This window comes from Sebastes umbrosus, chromosome 23 (assembly GCF_015220745.1).
Source record: "Sebastes umbrosus isolate fSebUmb1 chromosome 23, fSebUmb1.pri, whole genome shotgun sequence".
Taxonomy (NCBI): Eukaryota; Metazoa; Chordata; class Actinopteri; order Perciformes; family Sebastidae; genus Sebastes; species Sebastes umbrosus.
The window spans coordinates 2,298,760-2,317,177 of record NC_051291.1 but is presented as its reverse complement, the minus strand read 5'-3'; the positions used below and the strand labels follow the sequence as shown (position 1 = coordinate 2,317,177).

The window sequence follows — 18,418 nt, the reverse complement described above, 5'->3', positions numbered from 1 at the left end:
TTCTGGGTAACGGAGTCGACCCCTGAGAGAAATCTGGTGACTTTTAGTAGCAGAAATTTACCGGGTACGTCTATCAGATCAGATCTTGACTATGACTTGCCCCCAAACTGCATGTGATTATCATAAAGTGGGCATGTCTGTAAAGGGGAGACTCGTGGGTACCCAGAGAACCCATTTACATTCACACATCTGGAGGTCAGAGGTCAAGGGACCCGTTTGAATATGGCCAACATATCCAGAAACCATCAACAAATATCGAATAGCCTTCGGTGTCAGGCCATTACATGAAATTCAATCCGGCTGATGTGTAAGGAGAGCTCAGCAGCTAAGCCCTGATTCACGGTTGCTGCCCAACAATCTACAGCATCATCGTTCCCGCAGCCTTCATCCAAACCAGCTGCTACATTTCCAGGGGAACGTTTTCTACACAATGCAACTGATTAAAGACCCGCTACCCAAACCCCACGATCAGTTATCCAGCTTTGCAGTTATCCTGTCTCTCTCTCTCTAGTGTCTCTTTCAGGGAGGGAGGTCAGTCATGATTCTCGATACCAAATTCGATACCACGGTAAAAAGTTTAAATTCACTGACATGGTGACATTTCACTGGGTAAAGGCTACCTGAGGTGGGACCAAGTCATTGTTTTGCAAGTCACAAGTAAGTCTCCAGTCTGTGACTCAAGTCCCAACTCAGGTCTCGAGTCCTAAACAGGCCATATGCGCTCTTTATCAAATGTAACGTCATTTTAACAGCAGAGTAACTGGATCCAACTGGTGCTCAGTAACATAATGTTAGAGGATGCTGTTGGATTGGTTCAAACTAAGTGGATTTTGGGAGTTAAAGTGTAAGATAATCAAATGCAAGTCCCAAAAACATTCACCGGAAATAAAGAGACCAGAGTTCAATAGATTTAGCAATAAGCAACAAAAGATAGAAATTCAGTTTGTTCAGTTCAGTTTTTCCCCCACGAGTGAATCCTCTTATCGAACATAGAGGATCTCTGCATCTCTGCATCTCTGCATCTCTGCATCTCGCTGTTGTGTGTGTCTGTGTGTCAAACTCCGACACAGAGAGCAGAGGACAGAAGCAGCCGCATTTGGCGCTTGGCAGGTGTTCATTTCTAACCTTGTAGGCATCGTATGGTACAGTAGAAAACGAGTACCATCACGTTTTTAGAATTTTGGCATCGACCTGGTACCGAAGTGTCGGTTCTCGTGACATCTCTAGTCCGTATACACAGCTCTGCTGGCTGAGGACAAAGTCCCATAACCCAGTGAACTTGTTCCCAGCTCTCATTCCATCAATGCAGAGCAAGGACCACAACACACAAGAGTCTCCAGGTTAGAAGCCATAAAGCACGCGGAGCAACCAGTGACACAAACAGCCCAGAACACAAAAACATGTGGGATGATCTCTAAGTTTCACAAGAAAACTATTTTTTTATTAGATCCGATGTATTTTGAGTCATCTCAGGAATTCTCAGTCTCAGCAGCGGCCCCGGTCAGTGTGTCGAGGTTCAGCGTCCGCCTGAGGACACTTTGACACACAGCTGATGGTGGGAGAAAATATGCTGATGTTGGGATTGTACACAATATTTTAGTGGGACAACAGTTCTTAAACTGGGTTTACAGATCCCGTCTGCAGACAGAGAGGCTGCATCTTCAGCTTCTATTTTCTTAAAGTAACAAAAACAGGACATTTCTTACGGCGCAAATATTTCAAATACGAGCGAGAGTGCGTGGGAAGAACGTGATCGATTCCCAAACTCCTCAACAGCATCCAAATACACACTGGAGCAGAGACAGACACAGCAGTGGATGCCAGCTCCAAATAAACACATGCTACCCTCTGCCTCGGTGACATCATCACATCTCCAAGAACTCCAACGCTGTGCAACCAGCACAGAGGGGGAAACTGTTCTCTGGTTTGTGCCAAACTTTTACCAGAAACTCATCAGTTATATTTCATACAGAGAGATAATAATCCTAATAAAGTGAGTCATCATGTTGAAAAACGTGACTGCAATCACAACAGCTGCAAACAAACTGGACTATCAGGAAGGGATGACTCGGCATCATAACACACGTGAGGAGGATTTTCCCACAACTGACGAGAAGCAATCCACTTCTTATAAACATGGATTGTTTTTTATCTTTAATGGTTTCATGTTTACTGTTTTACAATATGGAGTTTCTGTGAATTAAAATGCAAAACACTTCTACAAATGTCTCTGAATATAAAAAGATAAAAATAACTAGAATGACTCGCGGTTGTACAGCACGCCTTCGCCAACCAATCAAGTGTCAGTTTGCATCCATGTCTGTCCAAAATATCATCACCTCGTTATTTTATCCTGTCAGTTATTGTGGTTAATGTCATAATTATCATATGAATTCTTGAGTTATGGCCAAAAACGTTTATTAGAGTCTCAGTAGACAGGTGGTATCAACTTTGCACAATATGGACACTGCAATTTTTCTTAATTTTTCTTTGCAAAACTGCTCAAAAGTGCCGTCAAGTTGCAAAGAGTGCTGCAGGGATGATGTTAGCATCGCCCTGGTTTCCTCAACAAAAAGCCAAAGGGATTGTTCCATTGGGTTTTGAATTATTGCAGAAAATAAGCTCTGTGGCAAACACACAATACCTAAACGTTTTGTTCAGCAAGATAATCTCCACAAATGAACACCACTTTCATGATTTTTGAAGTGTGAATGCAATCGCCAGAAGTAAAAAGCTAAAGTTAGGCTATAAACAAACTACACCACGGTTGCATGAGCGTGAGTCGGCATGATGACGTTTAGTCGTCTCATTTAGCCACTTGTTAGCAACCGCCTTATTTAAGACACATAAAGGCTTCACAATTCACCAGTGGGGTATTTACTGATGTATTTTATATCGTAGAACAAAACGTTAAAATCTCTTCATCTTCTTAATTTTTCTTTCATTTCAGGCATCTAACTAAAAACCCATTGACTTCCAGACGAGGGAACCGGTCTGAAGTGCTAAAATGCTAACTCATCTCCAGGTTTTAGGACTCATTCCTGCAGCTCTCTATTGAGACAGTAAGAGAACAACAAATGTGCAGGACATTGACGTGTAGCTTTGGCTTCACGTTTGGGGTTGTTGTCTTGCTGGAAAATAAATGTTCTCTTTATTTTTCTTTTCATTTGTGGAGATTTGTTCTCAATTTGACATTAAAGAGTAGTTTATAGCCATGCTGGTGTAGCAGCATGTCTCTAGGGATGGAAAGGTCAGTCAGTCGGTCGGTCCACTTTGGTCTAGACTGACATATCTCTACTGGATGTTAGCATACTGATGTGGCTGTGGACTCTCTCGGTCTTCTGGCAATCGGTGTCATAAAATCCTGATCACATAACACTGTTAATTCAATGCAGTAAAAGAATAAAACATGAAGAAGTTAAGGGGAGTGAATACTTTTTATGAGCGCTGTATAATTCTGTAAACAAACAGTGTCATCATCACTAGACCGTTTACGAGTCTGCAGTACGTGCAGAGCAGCACGACGACAGCTGAGTGGATCATAGCGCTGCTAGTGATGCTCATTGTCAACATGATGTCACCCTAAAACCTGTCAGGAGTCTATCTGAGACCAGACCCATTATTCCTTATTATGTTCTACACGCGATCATAACCAGTTTATCCAGTAAATTGATCATAAACTTGAGGGCGACTTCCTGCAGCAGCTCCATTGTGATCCACACACCTGATACAACACGTACCACTGTTTTACAGGATCATCCCACGTTCGTTATGAAACGTGCCAACAGTAAACAGTAGCAACAAAAGGGAAGCAGGAAAGACATTCATGTAGATATCAATACGATAACGAGGAAGCCGTTTACACACTTCAGAAAGCGTTTCTCAGAATGGGCTGGCACTGGGATAGTGGGATACTGGAAGGGGCTGAAGCTGTAGGATGCAGTAAAGTGGTTGATACGAGCTGGTGTTATCTGAAGTGTTTGATATGAACACAATTAGTGCCGTGCAGGAATAGTACCTAGGACATTCTTTACTATGTGTGTGTGTGTGTGTGTGTGTGTGTGTGTGTGTGTGTGTGTGAGGGTGATCTAACCACTTAAAATGAAACTAAATCCCAAAATAAAAACACACAAGACTTAACTGAAACTTAAACGATTCAGAGCCTTTTACTTCACTTTTTGCACACTTTATTGAGATGCAATTTTTAAGCGCGGGATAAACTTCTCAAATTCAGGTGTGCAAAGCTTGTAGACACTTACCTAAGAAGACTCAAAGCTGTAACTGCTGCCAAAGGGGCTTCTAAAAAGTACTGAATACGTTTTTGAATTTTAATAAATTTGCAAAAATGTCTAAAAACATGTTTTCACTTTGTCGTTATGCGTTATTCAGTGCAAATTGATGGGCAAAAATGGCAATTTTATCCATTTAAAATTAAATCTGCAACACGATAAAATGTGCAAAAAAGTAAAGAATACTCTCTGAAACCACTGAACATGTTTTACTGTATGTGATTTCTAATTTCATTTAGAGAGACGGAGAAGATTTGTAATGTTTTTTATACAGTTTTTCTTTTTTGAATCTTTTACAAACGTCCAAAAGTTGCACTAAATTTAATTAACAAAAAAAAAATGTAATAAAACAATTAAAAAACAAATAAATAAACTTAACCTCAACCAACAAAACAAATGTAAAAAATGTAAAAAATAAATAAAATAAAAACTTAACCTGAAAAAGTAATGCAAAGAAAAAAGAATATAATAAAACAAATAAAAACAAATAAATAAACTTAGCCTCAACCAACAAAACAAATGTAAAAAATAAATAAAATAAATAAAATAAATAAAATAAATAAAATAAATAAAATAAATAAAATAAACCTAAAAAAGTAATGCAAAGAAAAAGGAGGAAAACAATCCTTCAAAAGCTTTCTGGCATCTCCACCCATAAAGCACCGCTGGGGAATTTACTGCTTGGTAGAAACCACCCACTGGATGTTAATGAGACTTCCCAGTGCTCACCAGTAGTAGTGTGTGTGTAATTATTATGGGATGTGTTCAGACAGAGTTTAGGCTGCAGCTCTTACCATGGAGAGCGCGGTCTGGATCTGCTGGAGGAGCGGCTCAGGCAGCAGGGAGATGTGGACACACTCGGGGATGGTCACCGTGCCGCCGTCCAGGTCAGCGATGATCACGTCCAACTGAAAACACACATAAACACACTTTTCATCTCCCGAGACTGCTGATAAAAGAACAGCAGCGTGATACTGAAAGACAAAACGCAGAGACGAACAAAGTCGTCTCTGTCGACAGCTGCTCATTACAGGACGCTTCGCCATCAAACAACCAAACAGAGTCCCATTTCACTGCAGACGGCGGGAAAGGCTGCCCAAAGGATAACCTCTGACCCCTGACCCTGACGGCTGCTCCTACATTTATAACGGGCATGTTGACTACTGTACAAAACACAGTGTCTCCTTGTGATGCGAGACAATGAATCCATCAGGGCAGCCCGCGGTCGGACGGTTCATTACACTCTCATCAAGCTTTTATAACAGATTATTTCATCCTGAGATCTGGACAGTAATTATTGTCATGTATATGTTGGTATCATTTATCTTGGCAAGGTCTGTAAAGAGTCTCCAGAGATAGGCAGGTTTATTAAAAAAGACAGATGAACCATTGCTTAATGGGTCAGTGAGAGTTTATTTGAAACTTTCTCTCCATTGTAATCAAAACTCAGATCATGTCCGAGTAGCTAAGGCGGGTATATGTTAGTATATAACAGGGTTCCTTCATCAAGTTTATTAAACTATGGAACAACACATTCAACTTTGCTTTTATTAAATCACGTTTCTGTCCCACAGCTGAGCAGAGGTGCTGTTGTTGAGACACTCCCTACGTCTCCTTATCTGTATGTGTGAACATGTGATTGTCTCTGTGTGATGCATTTTTCACTCACAACCAATAAAGTTCACTTCATCTTATCCAAACTTACAGCAGCAGAACTCACCAATTCTTGCGTCTCCGAACGAAAGAATGAATTGACGCCGATGATGAAGGGGGTGGGGGTGCTCAGGACCTCTAGGAGTTTCCCCGGCAGGATGGGAACGTAGGTGAAGCTGAAAAGGGGACACAAACAGGAAGAGGTTTAGCACATCTGCAGTCAGCTAAACCCATCCTGCTCTACTCTGCTTTACCTATTAGATATTAGACCAGATGTGACCTGAATATAAAACAGGAACAGCCAGAGAGAGAACTGAAGACTGAGGAGTGGAAACCCACCTGTATTTGAGGGGGAACATGATGGCCAGTAATCCCCGGCAGGCGTCCGTTAGTCTCTGGTAGCTGCTGGACAGGAACAGGATCTTGTGTTCCGTCAGGGCGGCGCAGAACAGATACAACACGTTGACTATACCTGAGGGAGAGGAGAGCACAGACGAGGCATCACAGGGAGAAACCTAATCCATAATCAGATGTTCTACCAGTAGACGTGTTAAACTAATGATGTTAATAAAAGTGTGCTGGGACTCAACACTGAAACAACATTTAGACGTTTTAATTCCTCTATTACTGATCGGCATTGTCTGAAATTAACTTTTTTCACTTCCTGCCACTGTGGCAGGCAAGTATTTGTTTTATCTGCCACTTCTGAAATCTCTGCGTTAAACGAAGGAATAACATTTTAGATCTGATGTTTGATATATTTTACAAAAAAAACATTATATGCATGGTAAATTCCAGTGTTTCCAGTGAACTACAGTACTGTACTGTACTTATTATGTATCTGCTATTGTCATCTATAGTGGTTATTTGCATAAAAAACAATTCAAATGATTAGGTTTGATTACAATTATTGTATTTTTTTTATATATATTTGCTTTGATTAAAAACAATCTTGTCATCAGTAGGTTTAATGATGTATTATAAGCTGCTTAGAGCTAGTGTTAGGAAGTTAAACAGGTCATAATTCCTCTCTCTAATATCTATTTTATATTACTGTGAAATGATCTCCTTTAAAAAACTGGATTGTTCAAGTTTCTTAACAAAAAGAAATATTTTACTAGATTACATTTGAACACATCATGATAAAGTTAGAATTTACCTTCGCCCCAATACTCATTTTCATCATCACTGAGCAGAGCTTGAACACACCATACTCTAACTCAATGGCACCTCCGTTAACGTTAGTAGCTTCGTTATTTAACCAAGCTTTAAACGTTACTAACTCTCCTGCTGCTGATTTCAACACAGATTTGTTGTTTATTATCAGGGAATAATAGGGTGCGTCCCCTCAGGTTTAGTAGCGCCACGCCTTTGAGCGTTTTTTTTTCTCTTCACCATGACTTCGGTTCCCTATTCCTATAATTTTACCCGCCACTGCCATTAATTTACCCACATTTGGCAGGTGCTAATTTCAGAACCAGTTGATGGGGTGAGTAACAGGATTTCTACTATATGCAGTTCTGAAAATTCTGTAAGATAATACAAAATATATTCGATAATTTCCAGGTTTGTTTGGGTTTTTTTAACAGCAGAAGTTGGGAAAGGTACTAAACTTCAGGACTAGGCAGTCAGTAAAATATAACACATTTTACACAGTTATAGACCCTTCTATCATTACTAAATCTGATTGAAATCATCAGGGTAGAAATCTTCAGCTATAGAATGAGTTTGACTAACTCTGACACCAGAATTCAATCATTGCATTTAACATAATCAACATTTAACAAAAACATGAGTTAGATTCATCTGGAAAAAACACTATTTGGAAATGTTGCAGGTGTGGAATTAATCCCATATTATAATCATATTATATTCATGAACCGTACCAAGCTGTCTGAAGAGCTGGGCCACGGTGCTGCCGCTGACGGGGAGCGCGTCATCGATGGGAGTCTGGATAACTTGCCGGTCCCCAGCACCTAACGTTATAGTCCTCTATAGATTAAGAGAGACAAAAGAGAGGAGAGAAAAGAAGGATTGAGAAAACCAAAGAACGTATGGTGTTTTCTCAGAAAAATCAGGGGGGCTTTTGACAGCGTGGTTTAATCACAGTTGTGCGTGTCCAGTGAGCAGCGTGAGTCAGCGACAGGGAAGAGATGGAGAGATCCCAGAAGCTTAGCAGGTACATCACATATATATAACACAAAGCCATTCAAGCCAATCGGGACATGAATGGAGCCGGGCGGGACTCCATGCCAACGACCTTACTGCAAAAAAAAACAACGGCACCACCGTATCAATGAGCCTTTATGGGAGGGAGAAGTTCCAGCGACATGGCAGGTTATCATGCGCAGGCGATTTTCCACAGCAGTCTAATGCGAGCGCAAGTGGAAAGTAGATTGATCGGGGTGGAATCTGTATGGATGATTCATTTAGAGCAGTGAAGCGTGTCCTGGGATAAAAATTAACATCTCCAACATCTCCAACACTTCGTCTGATCTGACTCACAACAAAGTGTCTCTCTTACTGCCTCCTATAAAGTTCCATTACAGATAACCAAATTGACTTTGTAAAAACTGGAAATCTATTGTGCTCCTGACAGAAGTCAAAGCCAATAAATATCGACCTGTGTGTGGGTTTGGATAACAAGCGTATCCGGGAGTGGGAATGGGGATGATTTAGACTGCGAAAATATAAATCAATACAGCACGAGCACGAGTACAACTAAGCAGCACAACATATGAGGTAGTTTGAGGCAAGATCACATGACTACTGGACACAGTGTACCTTGGGGGACATGATTTCTATATATATACATGAAACATTTCATTTGACTTAATGTGTACAAATCAAATTTCCAATTTCCTTATGTCAGCTTGGGCTGCACAATATGGACAAAATAAAAATCCAGATATTTTTCTCAGATAGTCACAATTGCTACGGAAGCCCTGAGATGCAAGTGAGAAAAAAAAAAAAATATGGTGATCCATTTCACAAAAAGTTTGATTGGTTTCTGAAAAAGAGCTGAAGTGGTTCAAATGAACCCAGTCGGTACGGCTGTGTGTAGCTGGGAGGGAAAAGTGAAGCTTTATTTCATGCTCTCTACAGCAGCAGCAGCAGCAGCAGCAGCAATAGCGTCAGTAACCACAAGGCGAGCTGTTAGCGACTCAAAACTGTGATCCAACATCTGATCATCGGGTGTGTTCAATTCAATGTTTGGCTTTTGAGATTTGATAATAAGGGGCCAAAGGAAGGCTACAGGCTTTGTTACTAAGCTATGGCCTCTAACTCTTAAACTAACTAAAGGTGTTAACCTAAGTCCTCATTTTCAAGCAGTATATAAATATGTAAATATGTAAAGCCTGTGGGCACCGAGGAGCGGAGGCTGCTGTATGAACAGATAGTTAATCACTATGTATTAAATCACAGTTTTATGTCTTCATAGGAGAACTTTGCTGACAAATACTGTACATTAATACACATTAAAATGGCCTTACAGCTGCATACAACTGCTACAATTATAGTGTGATACAAGACATTTATTAAATGTTTATCTACTGCTAAATAGAGGGCCATAACGTTAGGACACACTTACATAAGCTGTGTTCAGACCGAGAGCTGAAATATTTCAACCTCAAAATTCGCGTGTCACTAAAGCCTGTCAGCGTTGAGACTCCTCCTGTTGTCACTGATGACTGACGTAGCTGTAGCTGTCTGTGGTCACCCAGAGCTACGATAGTACATCATATCTGTACAGAGACCGGAGCAAACTCTGTGCATAAATGTATATGTATAAACCACAGACTGTTTATGGTAGAAACAACAACGTCGCTGCTGTATTTATGCCTAGATGACGTTATGCTGGGTGTTGATGGAGCAGCTGCATAGCCTGGCACTGATCCATCCAAACTCCATTCAGAAAACAAGCACTTTAAAAATTGTTTGCTTGTCGTCTTGTAGACAGACCTCAGAAAGCACGAATTCAGACAAATCGACATCATAATGTAGTTTTTTCGGCATTTATTGCAAGCACAATCTGTTTATTTTGGGTTCAAACCGCAGTGGTGGTTTGCTAGATACAGCACTGTATGTGAATACAGCTCGCCGCCGGGTGACGTTATGAACCCAGACACGACAGCGTTTGGTTTTTCTGACACATCTGGGACTTCCACAACATGTAGAAAGCAGCAACAGTGGTTATTTCTTCCATGGTTGATGAAGGAAAGAGAGTGTTGGTATGTCCTCTCTGGTGCGTCTAGCGTGAATGAACACAAATGATAGGAGCAGTCCAACTCCACATTCCGCTTCGCTTTTGGTCTGAACGCAGCATTATACATTTATTTTATCTTATCTCTATCCAGATTATATGAGGAAGAGTTTGTATCAGATGTAATATGAAATGAATGATCAGTTGTCGGTCACATATTGAGTCTGTATCAAAGCATTTTGATTGGCTCTCCTGGCTGCAGGAGGTGTGCATGGATTGGCTGATGGGGGAATGGGTGGAGAAAAAGGAAGCTGGGGAAGGAAGCTCAGAGCTGATTGGTAGCAGAGGGGAGAATGAAGTCAGGCCGGCGTACCAAACTCTCCTCTCTCTCCTCCTGGCCCGGCTACGCAAGCACCCAGCAGACACCCACGCACGCACGCACACACACACGCACACACACACACACCCGCAGGATAAGACACAGGTTAGAAACATCAGGAGTGAGGGCACCGAATGCCCAAACTTAACAACAACATGGCAGTAATGTCTCGGCATGGCAACACAAGTAAGCTGCACAAACAATAACGTCGTAAACATGAACAGCAGGATGTAAAAAAAATATGATGAGTAACATTTAGACATGAGAGACACGCCGTGCAAAACAATGTGTAGCCATCATTTAGCATTCGGCAGCACGATAACAGCAACGGATGATTCATCATGTCAATCTGCTCTTAACTCAAAATAAACAACAACTAGTCATACTGTATATAGAAGTAATACAGAGGTCACTAGTGTCTCACACACACACTATGAAGGTACAAAGGAGGAGCGATTTTCTAAAGCAGAGATATTCTTATCTGAAAATATCTGTTTGGCTTTTCCAACACCATCTGGGTGTTTTTGGTTTAACCCTCTGAGACCCACAATAGACCCGTTTTTGTCTTTTTTAGGGGGGAACAGGGGGTCTTTAGAGGGGGATAGCAGGTCAACAGTAGATGTCACATAGAAGTGGTGTACATCATCTGAAAGCTGAGAACCTGAAGATTAATTTGAGAAACACAGCTCAGCACTCAAAAGTTCCAACGTGTCGTTCCTAAACCAAATCCCGTCAGTCTCCGACCGCCACTTGGCTGTGTGACGGGCAGCATCCAGAGACATGGACTGGAATTCCCTCTGAGATAGATTCACACATATTCCTGTAACAACTCAATCACTGATGGACGGTAAGACAAGCAATTGTCTTTCTTCCATTCTAAATACAAGTCAGCCCACACATATCACTCATATCACTCATATCACAAACACACAAAGGTCAAAGATCAGGGTCGTGTGCTGTACAAATGGATGGGATTCACCGTGTTGTTCCAGGAAGGATGCATTAGAACAGAACTCGGTGGTTTTGTCTCTTCTGTGTTAAGGATGCTCTTCCTAACCACAAGGCTACAATGGTGTAATTCACCATTTCTGACATCAGGCCAACAGCCTGAAGTTCACTTCACATCAGGGTTGTGTAAACATACTCAGATAAAAGACCGCAGTGTTGTAACATCCTGCTGATCAACCTGTCTAAGTCGTGCACTTATTTCACAAGCTGCACAGCCGTGCTGCCCTGAACTTCTTTCACCAACACATTATTCACAAATACATAAAATACGAGGCCCACGTAGGCTTTGCAGAAGGTTAGAGGACTGTCTGTCAAAAGCTGTTTGGTGTGCGACAGTGTTGCCATGACGACCTGTCTGATGGCAGAGATGATTTCAGTGTCACGTTGCTGGAGTTATTCTGTTGTGTGTGTTTGGGAGAGGTTGACGTGAACAGACAGACTCTGTGGTAATGACAGACATTTAGTAGCGCTGATAGAGAAGTCCTGTGTGATTAAACAGTGACAGGAATGTGTGTAAGTGTGTGTTACTCTTGTCGTCCTCTTGAGTCGGAGGAACAGGACTGTTTGTGCCGGGATGAATGGAAGCAGTGCAAACTTATATATATGGGTGTTTGTTGGAGTGAGACACGCTGGGAGACCGCCTGTGCACCGATGAGTGTTTGTGTTTTCAGATGTGTGTTAGTGTGTGTGAGGCAAGCCAAGTATTAGCCTCTGCTGTTTGGGTCTGTGTGTGTGTGTGTGTGTGTCAATACTGATTAGATCTGATTCTCTCATTCAGACGCCGTGCTGCCCGGTAGGAAGCCATCTGCCGTCCCATATGGTCACCCAGCAACTGATCTACGACCTGCACAGCGCACGGCTTTGTGTTTCAGAGGGTGAGGAAACAACTTGAAAATAATCTGTGTTCTTAAATTGCTTATTGAAAACAGGTTTATGACAAATAAGAGAGATGAAAAAAAAGGAATGAAATGATTAACATGATCCTATTTGATCACAAAATCACACAAAACAAGCAGGTCAACAAAATAGCCGAAGCGCCATCAATCACGCATGATTTGAAATGAAGTGCAAGATAAAAAAAAAAGAGCACATTCCTTAAAGAAAAAGAACCGACCGGGGTCTGTTTGATCAACAGAATCAATAACACAGAGCTGGTTGTTGATTGGTGAGGCTTGCAGATCGGGAACGTTACCTGGAGACAGGCCAGCAGCCAGTCACAGGCCAGGGCCTGAGGAACCTTGTCTAAACTACAAACTGGGGACTCATCTGTCTGTAACACAGAGGAACCAGTGTACAGTAGGGTGCACACAAAATGACACACATGGGTTAGAAACATCTGGGAGCCACAGTGGGAGGGTTCAACCCATGTGTGTTTGAAGAAAACAGACACTTCCTACTGAATGTGCACCACGGGCATGAACTCGTGTAATGGAGATGTTTAGTTTACTTGCACAAAAAAAAAGGTTTTTCCACAGGTGAAATTGAAAAATTTAATAAAACATAATTCTTACAAATAAAAAAAAGGGGTGGGAGAAATGATTAGAAAAATTACGAAAAGAAAAATGTTGTTTTTAAACAAAAGAAGGTTACGGGTTAAATAACACCCAATGCTGCAGGTGTAAGTTCACGTTATTTACTGTCCTGTAACTTCAGCATGAAGAAAAAACACTGTTGCTCATTGGCTGAGTTATAAAGATGTTCAATGCCATTTTTTCCTTCCCGATACGATTCCGATACCTGAATCAGCCAATACAGAGCACCGATCTAATATCAGTGAGTTAAAAACAAAACTAATGTATATACATATATACACCGATCAGCCATAACATCAGGTCAGCGCGGGCACCGTGACCAGTCTGCGGCTACGCAGCCCCGTACGCAACAAACTGCTCCTCACTGTGTGTTCTGACACCTTTCTATCAGAACCAGCATTAACTCTTTCAGCAGTTTGAGCTCCAGTAGCTCTTCTATTGGATCGGACAACACGGGCCAGCCTTCGCTCCCAAAGTTCAAAATGTTCACTTGCTGTCTAATATTTCCCCCCCACTGCCAGGTGCCATGGTAACGAGATAATCAATGTTATTCACTTCACCTCTCAGTGGTCTGAATGTTATGACTGATCGGTGTATATATGTACATTAGGACATTAGTTAATACGTTACAGAAAAATTAGTTTTAACCGCACTTATTTCTTGAGTGTAGATACCGGCATCATATGAAACTAGAAAACCTAAAGAATCCATCGCTACCAACCATGTCATACTAGCTTGTCGGGAAGGAGGTTAAGTAATGGGTTCTATGGGTACCCACGAGTCTCCCCTTTTTATGCCCACTTTATGATAATCACATGCAGTTTGGGGGACGAGTCATAGTCAAGTCAGCACACTGACATTTTGCCAGCTCTGTCTAACGTTACACTCTCTGCTAGCATCTGTGACACGTGTTGTTGCTCCTGTGTAGCGTAAATGAGCTGATAAAGGAAATGATAACATGATATTGTAACGGTGCATAGACTCGCGTGCTCGCCAAATCCCAATCCAGCATTTTAGGCTGTCTATCAGACGCATTTCAAATATTGGTATCGATATCGGAACAACTCTACTGAGTTATTTCACATATCCACTAAGTTTACGAAGATATCAACAACAAAAAAACAACCAGTATTGCGTTGGTATCTCAGATATGATAACAAAGAAAACATGTTTGTTTTGTTTATCTGATAGTAAATGGAAGAATTGTTGTTTTCTTCCCCGGCCAACACTGCTTGACTAAATGTGATGAATCGGTCTATATCTGTACAGTGAAACTAATCGTCCACAAAGGAGGTTTAGTGTTTCACAAAGCTTGGAAATTAATGTCTCCCAGTAAGCCCATAACAATGAAAATGAACAGAAATAATAATGCTAAACTTAACATTAAAGTGTGTTTACAGGACGGCTAACTGAGCTGTAGAGTATATAATACACTGTCTAACAGGGATGTGCTGTAAAACCAGTCCTATGAAGAAGATTAGTGTCATTTTGAACCGCATGACTCTCTGTAGATAGCAATACATACATCTTTCAATTATGCATGCACAAAGAAATGTACATGTGTATATTCATAGCCCATAGCATACATATACACATGAAGGACCAACCACAGCTAGGCTTCTGTGCTACCGAGCTAACACAGATGCAAGCTTAGCGAAGCCGGCGGTCTGTAGGAGCTGCACTAGCAGGCCGAACCAAGCTCTGCTTCTCTACACGGCTTACTGCCTGAAGGAGCTGCACCGCTGAGCAAGGCATGTGTAACGTAAGGAGTGTCTACCACCCAGCAGAGCCAATGAGAGACTGAAGAATGCTGTCATCATCATCATCCTGGGTCAGCTTCGACGTTTTGCCTCTGTAGTGTACTGTAGTTTGTGTGTGTGAGAGAGAAAGAGGTGAAAGGTCAGCCGTTACCTGGGAGCCTCCAGCGATGGGGATGACACATGTGAGGAGATTTCCGACCACCGTTTCCAAGGGGACGGTCAGGCCGTCTACATGGACGGTGTAGATCAGACCCAGACAGTTCTGTTCAATCAAGGACACAGAGGTCAAAGGTCAACAAAGGCATGCCACAGAGCCAGGCAGCTCGTTTAACGTCATATTTACAGTATTTATATTTACAGTGAAGGATGGTACGGCCGTAAATGTTATCAAATATAATAAAAAAAAATTAAAAAAATGTATATCGTGCAATAAAGCATTTTATCATTATATGCTTTTTTATTAAAGTAAAACTAGAATTATAATACAATTTGTTTATTTTTGTATTTGTTTTTTATTTATTCATTTATTTTTGCATTTATTTTTTACTTACTATATATTTATTTTAAATTGTATGTATTTATTTATGTATTTATTCAAAAGAAATATAAAAAAATGTATAAAGAAAAGAATACAGAAATAAATACATTTGGGGAAAATAAATAAGGGGTAAATGCAAATGGACAATTGTGCAGAAATTAATAAATGCATAAATCCATACATATATTTTAGAAATAAATATAAAATAAAAGAATTGATCAAATTAATTAAAATAAATAAATACAGGTAAAAAGAAATGAATAAATTAAAAAATGTATAAAAATAAATATATAAATAAGTGAAAGGGAAAATTGAATATAAGAGTATATAAATAAGGGAATTAATACAAAGATAAATAAATAAAGAAGCAAATTAAAACAGAAATATCAATTTATGTCACATTTTATTAATTCAGTAATGGCTGCGTCTTTTTTTTTTCTACATTTAATGACATATTTATTTACTTAATCGAGTGATCTCGATGAATTACGGGTTTATTTTGACCAAACCAGATTTGGTGATTTTTGGAATAGTGGAAAGATTAATTAAGAGGGTTTTGGTGGGTTTAATTTAGTTTCTGTCGAGTTTGAATGAAGTGTACAATGCACACAAACCCATACCACATGTTGGTGTCATTTATTTCCCACAACAGATGCAGAAACAGGAGAGTATTTGGGGCTGTTTGTGCGTGTCGTACCCTGAACACCTCGGTGTAGTCCAGTCGGGACACCAGCACCAGGCTCTTGGGGGCGAAGACCTGAGCTGGTTGGACGAGGGCGAGGTCCTCATCCGCCTCGTCCGCCTCGCTGGCCTCAGCCTTCTGCAGCTGAACACAGAGAAGCACAGGTGGAACAACAGTAAGACACGCAGGATTTACAATTGACACAATATGGAGGTGTGCAAGTGGTGCAGCGGCAAAGACAGTGCAACCACGATGGAGACCCGGGTTCAGTCCCCAGTGGGTGCCTCCTGGCTTTGCATCTAATATTACAAATTGCACTAATTAAACTGAGTGTGTCTCACATGTGGGTTGTCCAGGCCCTCCCAGAAGGTGAAGCAGGCACAGTAGTGACGCTCCGAGTTGATGTCAGTCAAAACCGCTACGAAGAAGGAGGCAGGTTGCCGCTCAGGAACCAGCTGCCAACCGCTGGGCTGACAGAACTAGAGAGGAAGAAGAGGAGGAGGAAGAAGAGGAGGAGGAGGTTAGAGAGGTGAAAAGGTGACAGCAGCAGCATTGAGACCAGAGGGGATATTGGGGCAGGGGTTGGAATCAGATGGTGATGGAAATAACCAAAACATTAGCGTTCATAACCTGGGTGACATATCAGACAGTCACATGTTGTTACAGCACCTCAGGGTGATTCATCAGGGCAAGGCTGGCATTAACGCAACTAAACAGGTTCTGAAAACTTTCCGTCTACTTTAATAACATGATGAAGCTCCGACTGAACCAAGTGAATAGACGTGAAAGTACAGTTTGCTCTCATTTTTTAAATCACAATGGAGTTGGATTAAAGAATTTATAGTATGTCATTTTCAAATATTCACTCGTACAACATTAAATGTCAATGGAGCAATCATCAGTCATTGCTGACTGAGGTGAGCAAACAACAAAAAGTCAATATTAGCAGTTTTCTTTGTTAGGATATGACATTTATCACGTTGTGGTTGCCTCACTGTTGGCCTGTAACTCTGGCATGTGTTAACATGTCACACAATCCCATTCACTGGGTGCTTTTATCTAAAGTCAATCCACACTGAAACCATTTATTAAGCAATTTTTAGTTGACCGTTTCACGTCTGATTCACAGAGCAGATATGCTGGTAACCAGCCGACCTTTTTAACCAATGTGGGAATCCAAGCTCACTCAACAGGCCTGACAACTGACAGTAATATTAAGAAAACAGCAATCTGACTTCTTCTCCCCCAATACCAAATACCAGTGTACCGATATGAAACCAGTGCTCCTATTTTCCAAAATGAAACATTTGTAAATGTCTTTGTGCGAAACTGATTAAGATTAATAACGTTCCAAGGTTGGAAATTAGCACCAGCCAAATGCTGGTAAAATATGCAAGCATGCTGGATTTGCTTCACTCACCAGCCAAAAAAAAATAACGGTAATCTATTGAGTGGCTGGTAGATTTAGGAATCCACCAGCCACAGCGGCAGGTGGACAAAAAAGGTTAATTTCCAACTTCCAACAAATTGGAGCATCCTTAATTAATATGTCACATCCACAGAGAATGGTCCAAACAAGAGAACAGATCCAGCGAGCGGCAGTTGTGTGGACGGAAATGCCTTGTTGATGTCAGAGGTCAGAGGAGAATGGGCAGAGTGGTTGGAGATGACAGAAAGGCAACAGTAACTCAAATAACCACTCGTTGCAACCAAGGTATGCAGAATACCATCTCTGAACGCACAACACGTCCAACCTTGAAGCAGATGTGCTACAGCAGCAGAAGACCACCCGGTACTAGCAAGGTGTACCTAATAAAGTGGCCACTGAGTGTATATCCGTCTATGCTTTATTCAGAGCCACCAGACTACTTTGACAAAAACAGTAATCTTACCTCACAGAACACAGTAGTTTCTGGTCTACCGCTGCATCGATGGATTAGTTTGTGTCATCGTGTGACTTTGGTGTTTTAAAGGGTTAGTTCGGATTCACCAAAGTCACACATTAACACAAACTAACCGATCGAGGCAGCGACAGACCAGAAACGCCCGCGAGGTAAAATTAACGTTTCTTTTAATGGAGTCTGGTGGCTTTAAAGAGAGCATAGATAACGGCTTTAGTTCCCCGTCAGAAAGGGCTGTCTGACGGCGAGGTAAAGTAGTACAAATACTCTAAATATAGTGTACACTTAAACTGATATCTTTCGGTGTCTAAAATCTTTTGCTGTAAAAGCATATCCTGTATATCCCGTATAATTCTGTAAAACCTGTAATACTTGCAGTGAGTGTCTTGCTCCAGGGAATTGAACCCCTAACCCTGACAGGGTTGAGTGCCTTGTTCTACCCAACTGAGCTACACTGGAGCATGTCCACAAG

At 41.2% G+C, this 18,418-nt stretch overlaps 1 protein-coding gene across 9 annotated transcripts in view; it reads right to left on the bottom strand.

Moving 5' to 3' along the window:
* sbf1 (SET binding factor 1) overlaps positions 1-18,418 on the bottom strand; it is a 66,192-nt gene that overhangs the window by 21,360 nt on the left and 26,414 nt on the right. For 4 of the 9 annotated variants that reach the window (XR_005205460.1, XR_005205459.1, XM_037760191.1 and 1 more), the window contains exons 3-9: positions 16,387-16,524; positions 16,061-16,189; positions 14,977-15,087; positions 7,829-7,934; positions 6,282-6,414; positions 6,010-6,118; positions 5,084-5,197 (exon numbers count right to left, since the gene is read on the bottom strand). Coding sequence is in view for 7 of the 9 variants with exons in the window: in XM_037760191.1 (XP_037616119.1) it covers positions 5,084-5,197; positions 6,010-6,118; positions 6,282-6,414; positions 7,829-7,934; positions 14,977-15,087; positions 16,061-16,189; positions 16,387-16,524 (840 nt within the window). In the remaining 2 variants the exon portion in view is untranslated. Of the gene's footprint in view, positions 1-5,083; positions 5,198-5,994; positions 6,119-6,281; positions 6,415-7,828; positions 7,935-10,519; positions 10,550-12,725; positions 12,804-14,976; positions 15,088-16,060; positions 16,190-16,386; positions 16,525-18,418 lie in introns of all 9 variants that reach the window. The other 5 variants (XM_037760188.1, XM_037760185.1, XM_037760186.1 and 2 more) reach the window with 5 other exon arrangements.